General features: G+C 47.3%; 1 protein-coding gene across 3 annotated transcripts in view; it reads left to right on the forward strand.

The window, feature by feature from the left end:
* The window catches only part of EPB41L5 (erythrocyte membrane protein band 4.1 like 5), a 327,612-nt gene that overhangs the window by 266,842 nt on the left and 40,118 nt on the right, over nucleotides 1-20,652 (forward strand). For all 3 annotated transcript variants that reach the window (XM_029605154.1, XM_029605157.1, XM_029605155.1), the window contains one exon: nucleotides 7,432-7,529. In XM_029605154.1, coding sequence (XP_029461014.1) covers nucleotides 7,432-7,529 — 98 coding nt within the window. The remainder of the gene's footprint in view (nucleotides 1-7,431; nucleotides 7,530-20,652) is intronic.

Below are 20,652 nucleotides of genomic sequence, written 5' to 3' on the forward strand. Positions count from 1 at the left end.
CATATGTAAAGCCACCACGTGGGCATCTCTGCATACCTTTACTTTGCACTACTGCCTTAATCAGCAGACAGCCTCAGATGCAGTGGTGGGGAGAACTATACTGATGGCAGGAACAACTAGAGAGACTGCCCACAACCATAGTCTCGGCTGAAACACCCCTTGGCTTATCAGAAGGGACCGCGCATGGCGCCAGAGGTCCAGTGGGGCACTCAACCATTCAGCTTGGGATTCCCCAGACAACATGGCTAATTCAGCCTGCTTATCCATGGGAAAAAGCAAGTTTGCTTACCGTAAACAGTGTGTTCCATGGATAGCAGGGTGAATTAGCCATGCTAACCCTCCCACCTCCCCAAACAGTCTCAGCCAGCACAGCACAAGCTCAGATAATAGACTTAGACAAGCTGGGAACCGCAGGGGGAGGACACGCAAGCAGGCACAGAGTAGAGCTCTATGTGCTTTGAGGAGCTCCATCTCCTAGAGGACCAGAGGATGTTCCCAGACAACATGGCTAATTCAGCCTGCTTATCCATGGAAAACACTGTCTACGGTAAGCAAACTTGCTTTTATCAGAAAAAGCTTAAAGGCCACCTATTTTGAACTGTTTTTTTCCATATAATTTTAAGTGTGCTTGTTTCTTAATATGTATTTCTGAATTATTTTTTCTGTTGATAAGCAAACTGAATTAGATATTACATGTGGGTGATGTCATCCGGCAGAACCAAACAAACTCCTCTCTCCAAGCTAGTAGAGCTTTGAACTCTGAGCATGTGCCAGGAGTTCCCCCTTGGGTATTGCCTCATGAGCCTCCTCGGTCGTTTTTTGTCCAAGCACAAGCATGAACTTGTATTAAGTCTTTCCTTTCAAATTTTTCTTAAAATGTCTTAAATTCAATATTTTTTCTTCATTATTAGTTGCCTCACTGCCCCTGCAGTACCCACAACAGCATTTTTCAGTACCACATAAAAAAAAGAGCCCTGCTTCCTCAACATGTCTGACCAGAAGAAGGAACTGGTGAGTGGATTCAAAAACTGCAACTGTGGCAGGGTAATGTCCTTCACCATGGCCGTGAGCTCTGCTCTCGATGCCTCTGGTCAGAGCATGATCAGAAAAATGTACACCTGTGGACGGATATTCCCACTCTCCCAGCGTTCCAGGAGCTGCATTGAGGAGTTCATAAATCTCTTTGGAATCGCTGCAGATCCTCTTACCACAGTACAGCACCATCTGCCTTACCAGGGAAAGAACTGAGCAGGAGTTCCTCAAAGACTCCCCCTTCAGCTCAGGTCAAAGCCATGGGGATCGAGTAATATAAGCCGCCCTGCATCGAAGAAGCAGCAGCAACACTCTTTGGAGCCATCTGAGCCTGCCTGAAGTAGAAGCACTCGAAACACAGTGCATTGATAGCCCCATGGATGCAACCATCTTTGGAATTGTCAATGCAAAGAGCATCAACGACACATGATGCATTGAAGTACTTCAGCTATGTTGGTTCTGGATATATCGATGCACTCACAGGCTGATGCAACAATGCACTCAATGCATGATTCCCGAAATTTGCAGAGTGTGCGGCCCAAGCTTCATCAATGTTCCTCAGTGTTTCCATGCACCATCCATACCGTGTGCCCAATATAGAATCTGCGGCCAGCGCACAGCTTAACACGTGATTGAATGCATGTTTTGGACACGCGTCCATAACCCCTGATGCAATGCGGGGATTAGTGCGTCTAAAAAACGCGTCCAATCAAGCACGTAGTTAATAGCGCTCATCACATGTAAATCCCATGTAGATGAGGCTATTAGCTAATTTCCATGATTCAAAAAATTTCCCGCACAGCCAATGCACCCATTGCAATGCAGCAAATTTTACATCAGTCTGGGGCTCTTATAAAGGGTATGCTGCACGCAAGGGCTCACTGGAAAAAGAAACATTTGTGCTTTCTGTGGTTCTGCCCCTTAGTATCGTCACGATACTAAATAGGAAGAACCACAGAAAGCAGATTGAAGTGTAAAAAAAAAAAGTCTTGGAAAAAAAATTCTGGGTGCCCAGTATAGATGCACAAGATAGACAGTCCAGGCCATGTATTTTGTGCATATTGGGCATCCGTTTTTCCAGCCCACACTGACAGTCACCTCTCCTGTGCACCCAATGCGGAGGAGGCGCTAGGAAAAATTGTGCATCCCTAGCACCTTCTCTTTTTAGCGTGACCTCTTATTTAAATAATGCATCGTGCGCCCAAGAGAGATAGCTGGGTGTGTGTTAGAGCGGCGTTTTATGTGAGTCGATGTGCATTGACAGGATGATGCAATGACACACCGATGCACAACAGACCAGTGCATTCAATGCAACAATGCACTCAATGCATGATCCCCAAAACCCGCAGAGTGGGCCCAGTGTTTCCATGCACTGTCCATATGGTACAAATGGTCCTCCACAGTGAACAACGCAAGAACATATGATGCAGTCCCATCAATTTTTTCAGTTGTTTGTGTCATACACCCCAACAAACTAGGCGTGCAGTTACCAAGCATACTTTGTCTAATTGAATAGCTAAGTGCTGATATGAATGAAGGTTAGCTGGAGAGGGGTTGCTGTAGACACCACCTCCTGGAGTGGCGCAGGATTGGAACAGAGTGCAGATGGTCCAGTGAGGCTGGGATGCTGGAGCAAGGTGCAAGCTGGGCTGGAGCACTCGCACTGAGTGCTAGTAAGGGTGGAACTGAAACCACAGGAAAAGAGTGAAGTAAGTATTAAACTGTATGCAGATAAGCGTGAAACTGGAACACTGGAGCAGAGTTCTGATAAACATAGAACTGGAACACTGGAGCTAAGTGCTGGTAAGCATGGAACTGGAACACTGGAGCTAAGTGCTGGTAAGGGTGGTACTGGAACATAGGAACAGAGTGAAGGTAAGCGTGAAACTGGAACACTGGAGCTGAGTGCTGGTAAGCATGGAACTGGAACACTGGAGCTAAGTGCTGGTAAGGGTGGTACTGGAACATAGGAACAGAGTGAAGGTAAGCGTGAAACTGGAACACTGGAGCTGAGTGCTGGTAAGCATGGAACTGGAACACTGGAGCTAAGTGCTGGTAAGCATGGAACTGGAACACTGGAGCTAAGTGCTGGTAAGCATGGAACTGGAACACTGGAGCTGAGTGCTGGTAAGCATGGAACTGGAACACTGGAGCTAAGTGCTGGTAAGCATGGAACTGGAACACTGGAGCTGAGTGCTGGTAAGCATGGAACTGGAACACTGGAGCTGAGTGCTGGTAAGCATGGAACTGGAACACTGGAGCTAAGTGCTGGTAAGCGTGGAACTGGAACACTGGAGCTGAGTGAAGGTAAGCATGGAACTGGAACACTGGAGCTAAGTGCTGGTAAGGGTGGTACTGGAACATAGGAACAGAGTGAAGGTAAGCGTGAAACTGGAACTGTTGCGATCCCGGGGCGGCCCCGGGATCGGCACTCACCCCGGCGCGGTTTCGCCGCGGGCTCCGGTCCCCTGAGGGTGCAGGGACCTCGGGCGCTGCGTCCCCGGCGCGTCCCGACCTTGCTTGGGCCTGCAGGGCCCTCCAGCACCGCGCTCCGGCCTCTGCAGCTCCGCCGGCGTTCCTCCGTAGCTGACTCCGCCCCCTAGACGCGCGCGCGCGCGGCAGGCTCCAAGTCTTAAAGGGGCCAGCGCGGGAAACCTGTGCACTGCCCTCCGGATGACGTCAGACGCTCAGGGTATTTAAACCCTGCACCAAGATGCTTCCCCTGCCTTGCAACGAGGTTCCCAGGTTCTCCTGACTCCAGTTGCTGCATCTTGAGCTCCTCTGCGCTTCCTGACCCTTGATCCTGGTTCGGCTGACGGTGATTCCTGGCTCTTGACCCTTGGACTGGCTTACGACGTTTCCCTGGCTTCTGACCCCGGTTCGGCTTACGGTGATCCTCTGGCTTCTGACCCCGGACCGGCTTACGTTGACGCTTTGGCTCCTGACCTCAGACTGGCTTACGGTGATCCCTTGGTTCCTGACTCTGGACTGGCGAGCGACGACCCTTCGGCAATTGACCTTGGACTTCATCCGATTCGGCCCTCGCGGGTCCGCCTAAGTCCCAGCGGCCGGGTCCCTACAGGCTTCTCCTGGGGGGACTCCGGCTTCCAGGGTGAATCTCCTAAGTCCCAGCGGCTGAACTCCTACGAGCTCCTCTCGGGGGAGGATCGGCTTCCAGGGCGAAGATCATCCCACTACTGGACTGGCTCCGTCGTCTCCACCTTCCTCGCCAAAGCCCTTGGTCGCATAGGGCTTCCAGAGCTCCTCCTTCGGCCAGTTCCGAGCCTGTCCTTGCCGCCTCCCGGTCGGGGCCACTGCTGCCACCATCTACAGCAACTTCTCCTCTGGTTCCGATCGGCCCAAGGGTCCACGAATCCAACAGGAACACTGGAGCTGAGTGCTGGTAAGGGTGATACTGGAACTCAGAAACCAGAATGAAGGTTAACGTGGAGCTGGCTACAGGTAAGCGTGGAACTGGAACTCTGGAACTGGGACTGAGGCAGATAGGCTAGAACAAGACAGGACAAACCAGGACTAGGACCACACAAAACACGGAACATAGTGCCCATTGCAGTGCCCATTGCAGTGAGATGCAAGACACAGGGGCCTAGAAGCAGGGAGAGACCTGGGAGTCTCAGCACTAGGCCAAGAGTCAGGAAACAGAGAGGCCTAGTATAATAGAGGAGACCTGGGAGTATCAGGGCTAGGCCAAAGGTCAGGAAACAGAGATGCCAAGGGCAGGCCATGTGGAAAGGAAGGTCAGAAGGCATGCAGGCCACAGAGCAAGGCCTGGAACAGGCTGGATCTGGGTGTAGTACAGGCAGGAGAGAAGGGATTGTCAGCCAGGGGAATGAACTTGGAGAGGTCCCCTGCTGCTGTGGAGGCAGAAGTACAGGCGGAGGACAAGAGCCAGAGAATGCTGGAGAACAGTTCTGAGCCAGGCTCATTAGATCCTCTGATGGAGGGAGTCCGCACAGCGGCTGGAATCGCAACAAGTGCTTTCAACACTGCTACACCTTAGCAGGATTGCATGTTTCAGACTCGTATCAATGGTAATCATTTAAGAGCTATGGCTTCTTCTGTTGCTTATCTTCAGAAAGTGCCTCTCAAGGGAACCTGCAAAGCTGCAACCTGGTCTTTAGTGCACACTTGTACATCCCATTACTGTCTCGACAACCTTTCAAGGACTGATAGGAAATTCAGATAGGCAGTTTTGCGTACCTGGTTTTCACAGTAGCGTACGCTTCCATGGTAAGGTCTGGGTTGCTTTTTCAGTAAATGCTCCTCTGCATCCCTATGCTTCGGACTCCTCACATGTAATAGTTAATTCTGCCTGCTTATTGATGAAAAAGGCAAATTTGCTTACTGTGAAATGGTGTTTTTCATAACTAGCAGGATGAATTAGTCATGGAATACCCGCCCGCCTCCCTGGAGAGTTGAGTTCATAGCTGGAAGTAGCTCTGATATAGTCTGAGGAGGTTCGCGAGGCAATGCCTGCGCGGGAACTCTTGCACATGTTCAGTAGAGCTCAAAGCTCTACTATCTTGGAGAGATGAGTCCATTTGGTGCTGCCAGGAGACATCACCCAGAGGAGCATCCTGCTGTCTACAGTAAACATCATTTAGAGTAGGCAAACTTGCCATATATATTTGATTTAATTATTTTTTTTCACTAATTTTATGTTTATTTGATCTTATTGTTTATATGTAAACCACTTAACATGGTTTATATATTATAAGCAGACTATATTATAACTTTTAATAAATAAGTAGATGCAACTTACTCTGAGTGTTGGGAGCAGCAGGAGTAAAGGAGCTTTGGCAGCTACATGCAGCAGCCAGGGTAATTAACCAGTCCTGCTGCTCACACCACTCCAACTTCTCCCTTCTCCTGCACTTATATAGAGGAAGCCGATCTATTGTGATAGTTTCATGTGTGTTTCACCCCCTCTCCCTTTTTTTTTTTTTTTTAATTTTGAAGAGACTGGTGGGGATTTTAGTGCATCCCTAGCTCTTCTTTTAACCATATGAATCCTTTCCATGTCCACATCCTCTGTCCCGAGGAACTTGATGTTCCTCACAACATTTTTCTTAATGTAGGTGTGCCTTGGGCTTGAAAAGATTGGGAAACATTAAGTTAAATCTCCTCCCCCTCCCCCCCACCCATGCAGGCTTCCTCTTTAGAAGCAATGAGATGGTGCTGCTGCTTCACTGACCTAACACACAGGTCGATACTGTAAGACCGCGGGAGAGCGGACGAACGCCCGCTCTCCCGGCGCGCGCACCGGCCCCTCGCCGGTGCGGGCGATTCAGTATTTAAATGAGGTGACGCGGGAAAAACGGGGAAAAGGAGGCGCTAGGGACACTAGCGCGTCCCTAGCGCCTCCTTTTTGTCAGGAGCGGCGGCTGTCAGCGGGTTTGACAGCCGACGCTCAATTTTGCCGGCGTCGGTTCTCGAGCCCGCTGACAGCCACGGGCTCGGAACCGGACGCCGGCAAAATTGAGCGTCCGGTTTTCGGCCCGACAGCCGCGGGCCGACTTCAAATTTATTTATTTATTTATTTTTTTTACTTTTTTTTACTTTTGGGGACCTCCGACTTAATATCGCCATGATATTAAGTCGGAGGGTGCACAGAAAAGCAGTTTTTACTGCTTTTCTGTGCACTTTCCTGGCGCCGGAAGAAATTAGTGCCGACCTTTGGGTCGGCGCTAATTTCTTAGAGGAAAATGTGCAGCTTGGCTGCACATTTTACTTACTGAATCGCGCGCGCATACCTAATAGGGCCATCAACATGCATTTGCATGTTGAGGGCGCTATTAGGTGCTGCGGGTGGGCCGCGTGTTTTCCTCCCCTTACTGAATAAGGGGTAAGGGAAAACACGCGTCCAGAGCAGGCTGACAGTGCGCTCCGACGGAGCACACTTTACTGTATCGACCTGACAGGGAGTGTAGCTCTCAAAATCTAGTCAAATATGTTAAGGTAGACCTGTAAAAATATATTGCTTATAACATTTTTCAAGTGAACTAACACAGCAACTACACTAGTTGATTACCTAGATCTGTGGTGATTGTTAGTTGGCATCAATTTTTATGTTTTTGTTATGTATTTATTTTGCTGTGTATGGAGTCAGTGTATGTGATTTTAAATTGTTATACTATAATTTTATGATATTAGTGTTGTACATTACTCTGTGCTTTTATGAAAGCAATCCATAAATTAAATTTTAATTAAATAAAATAAGCAAAAAATGCAATAGTTATAGCAGATGAGGTAGAATAAGTCTCACTGAGGAATGTGAAAAAGGAAATGTTTTTTACACAGCTTTAGTTTGGGGATTTCGCATTCATGGTTGTGTTGGGGCCTTATGTGAATTCTCTGCTTTGCTGTTCTTTTTTGAAGTGTTGGAAGATTTGTCTCTGAAACTGAAGAACTTGGAAACAGCCAACATCCCACTATCCTCTCTTCGCTCCAACATGGACATTAATGTCAACAAGCAGGTACAGTGGAATAATTGTATATCCCCTTTTACACCTGCTCATACCATTTTTTTTTCTTTCATGCATTCCCGCCAAAGCAGTCAAGGCATGCTACAAAAATGTATAACAATAAAAATGCATAATATGTGAAGTAAAAATGGCAAGAAAATGCATAACAGATATAAACATGCAAAAGTAAAATAAAGATAAGTTATAAATAACAAGCTATAAGTCTCATAAAAATTAAATTCTTTATGAGACCTAAAATAAATGGTCAGGTAACAGATCCCTCCTCGCAACTTCGTCTTGTTAAACCAAGTAGCAGGGGTCTCTGCTACTTTGATGCCGTTATATAGCTGAAACCTTTTTCTTGAGCATAGACTGTCCTGTCCTGTACAAGTCCCCTAAGGAGGTTTAGGGCAACAGCAGATGGAACTGATTTACCACCTGAGGCACTATTAGACATGTAGACACTTCAGCCCCAGCTTTTTTGCTAGCTATGACCATTTCTGTATCTGCCTCTTTACTCATTCATTTAAGGGATTTATATTCCACAGTACCTGAAGTTCAGAGCAGGTTACAATAATTAGTGGTTAGAGATGATACAGGAAGGAATAATGAGGTAACGTAGTGACGCTATACTGCCCTTCCTCCTCCTCCTCCTCCTCAGAAGCATCAAAGTACCGAAGCTGGTGGCCAAGACCATCCGTGTCTGTGGTGGCTGCACTTGTGGCTCTGAAGCTTCTTACTAATGGAACATATTTAAATCTTGTATGCAAGTTTCTTCAGTGCTAAGTTTAAAATGTGGTTTCAGAAGACTAAAGAATCATTGAAATAGCTGCGCCTCACAGCCCAGCTTAAAGCTGCATTACCAGTGAGTCTTCAAACTATTAACCTGCTGGGCCTACCTGCTGGTTTAGTATGGAAGGTCCCCAGTTTGATCCCAGAGTCATGTCTTTCATTCCCTGTGTTGGCTGGGGACACTGTGGAGGCAGCCCTGGGGAGAGGGACTCAAGGGTGACATCTAGTGGCCATGATTGCAGTTCTGGAAGTAGCCGTGATGCATGGTCCCTGGCCTAGGACCGTTGCTACAGTGACCAGACTAGATACATTTGTGAGAGAATGTAAAATAGAGGAAAAAGTCCTGGGTACTTGCAAATGAAGACTTTTGGCACTAGATCTCTGATGAACTGGAAGACTAGAAGAGCAGAAGGAAACGGTCTGGTCCATAAAGAAAAATGTGTGTGTATATGTATGTATGCGTAGATATATAAACTTGTTTCTTAGCTGTGTTGCTTCCAGTTTTGATCTTCTCTGGTGTCCTTCCTTTTTTTATCCCAGTATATTTACTCTGTTAATACCTTTTGAAATGAAAGCTGTGCATCTATTCATGTTTTTAGAAATACTTCTCCCTGTGACAGCTGTGCTTGCACATTACCATATCAGTGTGGTTATAAGATGAGGAGTTTTGTTTGTATTTGTTGTTTTTGTTTTTTGTAAAATGTGCCTTTTCTCAAGCCTATCACATCTTACAATTGCAATCTCTGGAAAAGCTGGTCCTGCCAGCTTGCTTTTATCCCCTTTCCCCCCATCAGCCCACTGACATGAACACACTTCTTCCGTACTGGAAAGTCAGTGACTTCCCAGCTGAAAGGTTGCAGCTTCCCTCCTGGATTCCTTAGCCAAAATAATGTGGTTCTCTATCCGGATTGTTGAGGTGTTTCTGCCATATTGGCCCAGATATAAGGGGGGGGGGGGGGGGTCATCTTAAATTTGTGGGACTTGGTGAGAGGGCAAGTTAGCTGCTCACCAGTTCATTGACCAATAATAATGGGAGTGGCTAAGAGACATTTAAAAATGTTAAAGCAGTAATATCTCCAGACATTTAAATAAAAGTCCTTACTAAGAAAAGGGAATTGGACTGACTTTATTGCACCTGTGAGCTGAGTACATTTTGTGTTTGCTGTTAGGAAAGCTGCTGGAACCTTGCTGGCCGTCATCTTGGCATGCCAAGAACTCTTTTTTTTTTTAAGTGTTTTTGGGGATTACACATTCCTTATGGAGATTAATGGGCAGCCTGCAGACACTTGTATGCTGCCAGACTGCATTTCCCTGCAAACACAAGGAAGCTAAATGCAATTTAGATCTGAATAGTTTAGTAGGATCCTTTCAATTTTTGCTTTGCACAAATACAGAATAGTGTGTTGGACTAAACCAGGAATGCTGCCTCCCTTAAATTTCTTTTACTACATATGCGTTCCATGGGGTAGGGTATTCAAATGGGTTTGTTTTCCACATACCATGACAGATATGAACATCAGTCATAAACCAGGGCATGTTGGTTATGATCTCATTCTCTAAGATAGACTGCTAATGCTCTTAATGGTTGCATTGTGTCAGAGATCTTCCTTCTAGAGTTCATAAAGTGTAATATGCACAGGCAACATTTTGAGGTATGACTGGAAGATTTGTAGTCAGGCTTTCCACTGTGGGAATGACCTGGCATGGCTGGTTTTCAGCCCTCTCCTAGTGCAGTCCCTGAAGATTCAGAAGTGCCAAAGGAGAGCAGTTTTCTTAGAGATTTTTTTTACAAAGCACACTGCAAAACGCGCCCCCTGCCCCTGTCATTCCAGAAAAATACATACACATACTCTCCTGGAGCAACTCAAGCTCTCCTCCCCCAGCAATACCCACAGAAATACCTACCTTCTATCCTGGCTGTCTCGCCCCCTTTATTTCTACTACCCTAGCCCCAGTCCACTCACATCTGCTGGGAAACACACATAGGATCACAGACCTTGAGGAGAAAAGGGGTGCAAATAGTCCATATTTGCAGTGCTGACTTAAGGGGAGATGGGGGAGAAGATGTAATTCATCCCCTTCTTACCTCCCCCCAAACATTCACCCCTCCTTACCTCCCAAAATGTTCATTACATTTCACACCACCCCTGTCTACACCTCAAGCATTCTCTCCCTCTTTTACTATTTACCTCATTCTACCCATTTATTTATTTATTTGGTAGCCTTTCTGGCTCCCCTTACAGATAGACGCTATCACCTTAAGCCAGCACTTCTCAAGTGGTATGTTGTGACACTCCGGTGTGTCGCCAAGCAGCAGCAGGTGTGTTGCGTGCTACCGGTCTCCCGCTGCACTTCCCCCTTCTTCCTTCACCGAGCGAGAGGCAGGCTATCTTCCACTGCTGTCGTTGCCGCCCGGGCTATCAGCACGTTCAAGCCCGGATAGGAACGGCAGCAGTATTAGTGGAGGCTGGCAACTGCAGCTGGGCCTTTTCTTCTTCCCGCACCTGCCCCCACCCTGGCCCGGAACAGGAAGTGATGTGCAGTGGAGTGCGTGGGAAGAAGAAAGAGCCATGCTGCATGAAAAAGTAGCGGCGGTCCCAAGCAGTAGTGTGAGCCCGAAGCAAAATCAGAAACAGCCAGAAATCGGCACAGGAGACAGCAGAATTAGCCTCCCGTGCCAATGGGATTCTTCTTTCTTGGCCTGCGGGGGCTAGAGGAGGAGGCTGCTGCAGCTACCATTTGTGCTGGGGGGGGGGGGGGGGGGGCAGGAAATGAGAGAGAGACAGCCAGCCTGTCTGTAAGTGAGAGAATGTATGTGTGATTGAGAGTGTGCATGTTGAACTGTGACTGAGAGCCTGTGTGTGAGAGCATTTGATTGAGATCATCTATGTAAAGTGTGTGAGAGAGAGCATGTGTGTGATTGAGAAAAACTGATCAGAGAGGTGATGTGTGTATATAGGAGAGACAAGCCTGTGCATGTGGAGAGAGCTAGCATAGGAGTGAGAAACATGGGTGTGTGTGAGACACAGCATGGGAGTGAGAAGCCTGTATATGTAAGATAGAACATGAGAGTAGGAAGCCTGTGTGTGTGTGTGTGTGTACACAAGAGAGAGAGAGAGACTGTTCAGGAAGGTGACTGGTGTGTGTCTAAGAGAAAGATTGGTCAGGAGATGATTGGTGTGTGAGAGACAGAAACTGTTATGTGAGTGTGATTGGTATGTGTGTGTGTGAGAGAGAAAGTGATTATGGGAATGAGAAGCCTGTGCATGTGGCGAGAGCTAGCATAGGAGTAAGAAACCTGGGTATGTGTGAGACACAGCATGGGAGCGAGAAGCCTGTAAATGTAAGATAGAACATGGAAGTGGGAAGCCTGTGTGTGTGCATGAGAGAGAGACTGATCGGGAAGGTGACTGGTGTGTATGTAAGAGAAGACTGGTCGGGAGATGATTGGTGTGTGAAAGACAGAAACTGGTCATGGGTGTAACTGGTATTTGTGTGTGAGACAGAGAGACTGGTCATGGGCACTAAGGAAGAGGACCATGAATACAGAGCTTCAGCCACTACTGCTTCTGGTGTGTGCTATTGGCCTGCATGGAAAAGGAGTAGGAGAGCTGCTGGAGAGGGTTAGTAAAGGTGGCTTTTTAAGTTTATTTTTCTTGATTGACTGCCATTTTAATTACTGAATATTATGTGATGTGTCTGCTGTTTTGAAATATTTTATTGGTGTCTGGAGAATTTTAAATAATTTTTATGAGTTTTTAATTGTTGGATATTATTCTGTTCATAGTTGTGAAACATTTATTCTGCTTATTAGTATAGTTATACAATTATTTCTGTGTTGGGATCTGTAGCTGCTTGGCTAGTTCTGTTTTCCTAATAGGAGATGTATTGGTGTTTAGGGCCTGATTTAATATTTGTAGTGTTGCCTTTTCATAGGTAGGGTTGTTACTGATTGAGTGCATTCCATAATACTGTGTAACTGTGTGCGGATTAGTTTATGTGCATTACTACAGATCCTGGGAGTATGTTAGGTCGGTTCTGTGTATGTGACCGAGGTGAGGTATTGTACTGTTTCAGTCATATTTGTTGTATTTTCTCAAGAGGACATGCATTAATGATAAACTGCTGTCTTTTCATAAGTAGGGCTATTGAGCCTGGTAGTTGGAGTTTGTGTTGCTGTTACTGAGATGACACTAGAACCAGAATATATTTTTTGTAGGGTGAGTTGTACGGGGAATGTCATAATTGTACTTTACATCCATAATTGTGGGTCAGGGGGGTTCCTGTGGATGCAAACTGTACTTTTATATTTAGCCCTATGATGGTCATGTCTTTAGTGTGTCATGCATGTGAGAACCATCTGTCAGGTGTGTGCCGGCAGAAAAAAGGTTGAGAACCACTGCCCTAAGCGATGAACAAAGAGGTAAAAAATTAGGATAAATTAGGCTAAATACAAATTTTCTAGCGTGTAGCCAGATGGACTCAGCTCCCCTGCTAGCAGATGGAGACAGAATAAAGTGTCAAAGCTGACATCACCTTAGATATACCCCTACCATGACCTCAGCCCTCCCGTATATCTCCGATCCTAGCAGATGTGGACGTGCTTTCCCTACACCAGCATTGATGGTATAGCGGGATTGCAGTACTCGTTAGAAGAGGAAAAATTACCTTTAAAGAGGAAAGATTGAGCCCCGCTCTCCTGCGGTGATACCTTAAGGTCCCTCCCCCAGTTGAGAATTCCTGAAGCGATTTGTGAGATCCCTCAGAGGTGTGCCTTGGTCCACTTGCCAGTTCCCTGTGTGGACTTTGCTGTTGGAGCAGCTGAAAGGTAGTGGGTGCAAGAAGCTGAGCGCGGCAGTGATGGCCAAAGCTCTCTCCTCCCGCAGCCGGAGACCATCTCTGTACTCAGCCAGTAAGCGCTGAGCCGAGGTAAGTACAGAGAGAAGAGGCTTCCTCCCGATTCAGAGACATGGAAGGGCTTTGGTAAGTCTTTCCTCCAGTCTCCTTGCTTGGGGCACCGTACTGATGTCCTTCCCGATCCTGTTGGGGCAAGGGAAGGGGGCTTCCCTGCTGGTTGAATGCCCCCCCTCCAAGATGGGCTAGGCTCAGCTTCAGGCTCTGTGGGCATTCCTTGGTGCCGCCATCTTGCGTGCGGTTTTGAGCATCGCCATTGCCCTCCATAGTCTTATCGGTACGCGCAGTGCGGGCTGGCTCTGCGTATGTGCTGTGCGCCTAACGTCGCGCATACGTGCACGCATACAGGCGCTTCTGCTCTGTGCGCTGTCTATTTCGGGCACCAGCCAGTTATCATTTAGCATGGCTCTGCAGCAAAGAAGCACAAATTGACACTCTTTGTGCTACCTGCCATATTAGGGCTACACAGTCTGACCTGGAGTCCTACCTATGCCAGCATTGTGAGGAGGCCCAGGGAGGACTGGACTCCCAGAACTTTTCCAAGCCAGGCTCCTCCCATTCAAAATATGGGTCTGCCACGATCTTATCTGGTAGCACCCCAGATCTGAGTAATCCCCAAACTGGGTGTACCTCGGGAGAGGGCAATTCAGCTGCACCTACCCCAGTTCCTCCGTGGTTAGATATGGACCAGGCAGCCTTTTCTTGGGTGGAATTTTTCCAAGGCCTTCAAGCCTTCGTACAGGCACAGTCTGTCTCTTCTGCCCCTGTCCGGACTGAACCCCAGCTGGGAAGGCCTCGCTTTCTCAGCCCTATCAGCATGCCTCGAGACATGCCTCGTCTCACCAAGGGTATCTCTGACAGGGACCCAGACACCACGACAACGAAGGGGATGCAGACTCTTTGGAGGATGGGGAAATCCCTCCAGGCTTGGAGCCATATTGGAACATGTTGCGGTTTTTCCATAGAGATGAATTGCCGACCCTGGTTTCCCAGACCTTGAAGACTCTGGGAGTTCCTGGCACGGACCCTATGAAAGAACCAAAGAAGAACTCCATCCTGGTGTCTCTATGGAAAGCCTTTTGCTATTTTCTGATGCTGGAAGCCATCCAGGAGTTGATTGACTTGGAACGGGATGCCCCGGAAGCCAGCTTTAAAGGAGGTTGGGCATTGGAAGCTCTGTACCCCCTGGATCCAGCGGCCAGAGAACACCTGCCTTTCCCCAAAGCGGATGCCCTGGTCTGCGCCATTTCAAAGTGAACAGCTATCACAGTGGAGGGAGGAGCGGCCTTAAAGGATACACATGATAGGCAGCTGGAGTCCATCCTTAAAACAAGCATTTGAGACGACAGCAATTACACTGCAGATTGCTTCCTGTTTTGCCCTGCACACTTGTGCCTGCTTCTATTGAGAGAGGCAGATAACCGGAGCGCCTTCAAGAGATGCTATGGAGCCTACCACTGCCTTTTTAGTGGATGCGGGCTCTGACCTTGTCCATACATCGGCCAGAGGAGTGGCCCCGGTGGTGGTGGCCAGAAGACAGCTATGGCTACAGAATTGGTCAGCAGATGCAACCTCTAAGGCAAACCTTACAAAGATGCCCTTAAGGAATGCCCTTTAAGTGATCTAGTGAACTAGAAAAACTGGCCAGTAAGTGGGGGTGAATCTCAGGTGCCTCAGCTACCGGAAGATAAGAGAAAGAGGTCACAGCGCCCCTCGCCTATGAGGGGTCAGTCCAGGGACTCCCAACGCTTTGACCCTACAGGAATTCATCATTTCAGAAGTCTCAGTCCTTGGGAAGGTCTCAGTCCTTTCGGAGTAGACAACCGAAGAGAGGGGCTGGTTTGGGTTCAGGTTCAGCCCGAATTCCCCAATGAAGTTTTGCCGACCCATCCAAGTGACGATAAGATAGAGAGTCTACTATCCCTCTTCTACCAGCGGTGGGTCGAGATCACGTTGAACAAATGGGTACTGGACATCATACGGGAAGGATACATGTTGAAGTTTCACAGTATCCCTCGGGACATATTCATGATGTCTCCATGCCACTCCCAGCACAGTGGAATCTACCTTGACAAGGTTTCTCAATTTGAGGGCTATAATTCCAGTACCTGCACCCCAGGGAAATACAGGGCACTAGTCCATCTATTTCATCGTACCCAAAAAAGGAAGGTTCCTTTCGTCCCATCCTGGACCTCAAGAGCGTCAACCGTCATCTATGGATAATTCATTTCCTCATGGAAACTCTATGCTTCGTCATAATGGCCGTACAACCGGGGGAGTTCTTAATCTCCCTGGACCTCTCGGAAGCTTACCTTCACATTCCAATCTGACAAGACCTCCAGCATTTCTTACGCTTTGCGGTACTAGACCACCAGTATCAGTTCCGGGTACTGCCCTTCGACCTGGCCACCACCCCTAGAACATTTTCCAAAATTATGGTGGTCGTGGTGGTGGCACTGAGGAAATAAGGAATCCTGGTGCACCCATACTTGGACAACTGGTTGATCCGGGCGAAGTCATTAGCAGAGAGCCTCCAGGTGACCCACAGGGTGATGTCCCTGCTTCAGGAGCTTGGTTGGATTGTGAACATGGACAAGAGCAGTCTCAAGCCCTCCCAGTCCTTAGAGTATCTGGAGGTCTGATTCGACACCAAACAGGACAAGGTCTTCCTTCCACCCTTAAGGATAAGCAAGATGAATGGAATTTGAGGGCTACTTTTATAATGCTGTAAAGCTTCTATATTGGGATCCCACAGCACTTATTACTGCTAACCACGCACTTTCAGAACCATTCCCAGTGATGAGAGGCACAAGGCAGGGTTGTCCTTTATCTCCTTTGTTATTTATCTTGCAGCTTGAACCTCTGCTACTAGCCATTCAGGCAAGCCGGGAGGTACGGGGCATTCATTTATACTCAGAAAATTTCAAATAATGCAGCCTTTGCAGATGATTTGCTGGGCTTTCTCACTGACCCCCTGAATTCACTTTATCCATTACTGCAACTGATATGGACGTTTGGGGCTTTTTCCGGTTTATGTTTAAATGAAGGTAAGTCCTCCGCTTTGGCCTATCCCGATGCTTTGAAGGAGCGGTGGACTGAGCCCTTTCCTCTACAGTGGGCGGGTGAGTCTTTCCGGTATCTGGGAGTGTTGATACCAAGTATCCCTGATCAAGTGTATAAATTCAATATTCCATGGCTTTTACGTTACACTCAGGATACCCTGGCAAATTGGAAGGCTCTTCCGCTATCCTTGGGAGGGAGGGTAAATTTATTTAAAATGGTTATTCTCCCCAACAGGCTGTATATTCTTCAAAACTTACCCCCTTCAGTTTACGCGCAGAGATTTGTCTCTCTTTGACGGTGCTCTGTGGCGCTTTTTGTGGAGAGGCGGGAAGGCTAGGGTTCCACTCTCTTGGCTGCAGGAGTGATGGGGCATGGGTGCATTAGGGGTCCCTGACTTAGCCACCTATAATTTGGCAAGCAACCTATGTATAGTAAGAGACTGGTTACTAGATAAGTTGCTATATGTAAATGTATTAGTGGAAAGTGAGCTCACGGCACCAATAGACCTTAAGTACATCCTGCAATCGGAGGCGAGCAATCTCCCGACTTTCTTAGTTCAGGCTGTCATCACCAAACCTATTCGACAGGCATGGTTGAAGTTAACCAGGCTCTTCCAAGTACCCTGGCTCTGTTCTTATTTACTGCCTATTGTTGGTAATGTTGACTTCTCCCCGGGTTCTCAGTCTGCAGACTTCCGTGCCTGGGCATCCAAAGGTATTACTCAATTGGGGCAGTTAATAACAGGGGAGAAAAGGATCCTCTCTTTTGAAGAATTGCGAGACCTAATTGGACTGGAGTGTCAACATACCTTTCCTTATTTACAGATTCGACATTACCTCCACTCCCTGTCAGCGGCTTCCAAACAGCAATTGACCTTTCATACATTAGACCAGGTATTCTGCCTTGATCAGGACAAGGCCCCCTCGTTATCTGCTTATTACAAGTGTGTGTGGAAAATTGTAAAGGTCGATATCTGTGCAATATTGGAGCGCTAGAATAAGGATAGTGATTTCACAGTCACTCAGTCCATTCTTAGGGTTTGTTTTAAGCAGGTGGCCAGGATCTCCACTAATATGTACTATCGGGATCTGCAGTACAAATTTTTGGGGCGGGCATATGTCGGCTCAGGTAGCCCATTGCCTATTTCCCGTTCTGCCTTATGTGGGCGTTGTAAAACCGCTCTGAGCACTTTGTCTTGTGCCTTTTGGACCTGTGCTCACGATTTTGGTGTCGCATTGCTGAATACTTGGCAGAACTATTGGATGTCTCTATACCTGTGACTCTGTTATGGTTTTTATTTGGCTGCATTTCTCCCCTTCAAGTACAAGATCCTGGCTCTCGTTTATTGATTCATAAAGCAAGTTTGGTGGGGGAAAATAGTGATTTTATCGGTTTGGAGGAGTGACGCCCCGCCCTCTTTTTGGGCCTGGAGGAACCATTTCCATTCCATGATGACAATGGACAATTTGTCATCCCGCAGCTCTCCACGATACAGAAGGCGTTTTCTATCTATTTGGGACTCATATTTGCAGGCACTTCTGAACTGTTCATGAAGTTTGATTTTGAACGACTGACAACAGTATTCTTCTATCCCGCTCTGCTGTTTTGGAATTCTTTTTCTTTGACACAGAACAATGGTAAAGGGGGGTGGGAGGGAGGGCTCGGGAGAGAATCAGGGGAACTGGAGGGATTTGGTGTTATTGGGATGGAAAGTGATGTATAACTGAGAATGTATCAGGAACACAACATCCTCAACATTGTAAGTGTTTGTGATAAATTCCAATAAAAATGTTTTAACAAGCAAGATGATGTGTCAAGTGCGCCGGTTGACGAATACCATATGCCCCAGGGTGTGGAGATATCTTCAGGTCCTTCGTCTGATGGCATCAACCTTGGAAGTAGTATCATGGGCAAGGGCACACATGTGTCCACTCCAACGCTCCCTACTGTCATGTTGGAATCCGCTGTTGAAGGACTATGCAATTCGCCTACACTTGCTGGTGGAAGTATGTTCTCGGCTTCAGTGGTGGCTGCAGGAAGCCCACCTGAGCAAGTATAAGCCTGTCCCCTCCGGAATGGCTAGTTCTCACAACGGACGCGAGCCTTCGGGGGTGGGGAGCTCGCTGTCAGGAACTGGCGACCCAGGGGCGTTGGACCAAGGAAGAGGCGCGCTGGAACATAAACATAAACCCTGGGGATCGATGCCCTTGTTCAGGACTGGCCAGAGGAGGACCTGCTATACGCCTTCCCTCCGTGGCCCCTGCTGGGCAAGGTCATTCGCAAGATCGAGCACTACAGTGGACTAGTCCTTCCACTGGCTCCGGATTGGCCCAGATGCCCGTGGAATGCAGACATTCAGAGGCTTCTGGTGAAGACCCCCCTATGCCTTTCTTCGCACAGGGACCTGCTCCAACAAGGTCCAATCCTTCATGAGGACCCTTGAGAGGGCTCACCTGATGAAGCATGAATATTCGGCAGCAGTAATTTTCACCTTGCTCCGTGCATGGAAGTTCTCAACTGCCTTAGTGTATGTGCAAATCTGGAGAATATTTGAGGCCTGGTGGGAGACACGCAGAACTGCCCCTTGGACAACCAAAATCCATAATGTTCTGGAATTTTTATAGGACAGCCTGAATAAAGGGTTGTCTCTTAACTCCTTGAAGGTCCAGGTGGCGGCTCTCTCCTGTTTCAGAGGCAAGGTGAATGGAACCTGCCTGTCAGTGCATCCGGACTTGGCCCGTTTCCTAAAAGGGGTTAAACACCTTCGACCATCCTTACGGTGGCTGGTTCCCCTATGGAATCTTAATCTAGTGTTGGATTTTTTATCTGGGCCTTCCTTTTGGCCGCAGCACAGTCTATCCATGCGCTTGTTAACATTGAAGACGGTGTTCTTGGTGGCAGTATGCTTGGCTCATCACATCTCTGAACTACAGGCATTGTCATGTCAGGAACCATTTCTCCGGATAACTCCAGGAGCGCTACAACTTTGCACCATTCCTTCCTTCTTGCCTAAGGTAGTCTCGGAGATTCACTTGAATCAGTCCATTTCCTTACCGTCACTAGATGGACTCAAGAACACGGAAGACTACTGCCTCCTCCGTCATTTAAACGTCAGTAGGCTTTTAGTGCGGTATATGGAAATCTCAGAACCGGTGTGCAAGACAGACTGCTTGTTTGTTCTTCACGGAGGAAGGAAACAAGACAAGGCAGCTTCGCAAGCTACCTTAGCTCGCAGGATCAAGGAGGTGATCACGGGAGCTTATGTAGAGGTAGGAAAGCCATTACGCTTTCAGGTTAAAGCTCATTCCACTAGGGCCCAGGCAGTATCCTGGGCGGAAGCTAAGCTACTGTCTCCCGTCAACATCTGCTGAGCAACAACGTGGTCTTCCTTGCACACTTTCTCCAGGTTCTATCGCCTGGACGTTTGGGCCCGAGAGGATACAGCCTTTGCAAAGGCAATGCTAACCGGACAGCGGGCAGCCTCCCGCCCCCGTTTGGGAGTAGCTTTTGTACATCCCATTGGTCCTGAGTCCATCTGGCTACACACTAAGAAATGGAGAAATTACTTACTTGATAATTTTGTTTTCCTTAGTGTAGACAGATGGACTCAGCATTCTGAGTTGCTCAGCAGTCTCACCCAAGAATGGTATCAGGGAATCGCCCATGAGGTAAATCTCGATTCCAAGAGGTGACAGATAAGCAGTCACCCAATCCCTTGATCAGGGCATCTATAACCTTGCTGGGATTCAGCGCTTATGTTTGGTTGAGTACAGTTACAGTTATCTGTTTTTAATAAAGTTTTGTTTTAATCAAATTTTAATCAGGTTTTTCATTAGTATGTCCACAATGTCTTTTGAAGAGAATACTGGAGGGCTGAGGTCACTGCAGAGGAGTATCTAAGGTGACGTCAGCTTCAAAACCTGACTCAGCCTCCAACTGCTAGTAGGGGAGCATATAACTCATTGGTCCTGAGTCCATCTGTCTACACTAAGGAAAATGAAATTATCAGGTAAATAATTTTTCCATTTCACATGTTTAAAACATTATTATAAAAATAAAACAATACATAGTCAATTCCATCTCCCAGCAAATTCGTCTTCCTCCCACAACAAACAAGATTAATTTTCAAACATTGATAAGGTACTCTGCAAATTGGCATGAAGTTACAAAATCTATAATCAAAGTCTAATTGTTAACAGACATAAACCATGTCTTTAGCTTTTTATGGAATTTTACTAAATTTACCTCTTCTCTCAATTCCAGTGGAAGGCTATGCCATAAACCTGGAATTACTGTTGGAAAAGATCTGTTTCCCAATCAAGAATGAACACCCCTATTTGCCATCTCTAACTTATAAATCCATTCT

The sequence above is a fragment of the Rhinatrema bivittatum genome, chromosome 6, assembly GCF_901001135.1.
Source record: "Rhinatrema bivittatum chromosome 6, aRhiBiv1.1, whole genome shotgun sequence".
NCBI classification, from domain to species: domain Eukaryota; kingdom Metazoa; phylum Chordata; class Amphibia; order Gymnophiona; family Rhinatrematidae; genus Rhinatrema; species Rhinatrema bivittatum.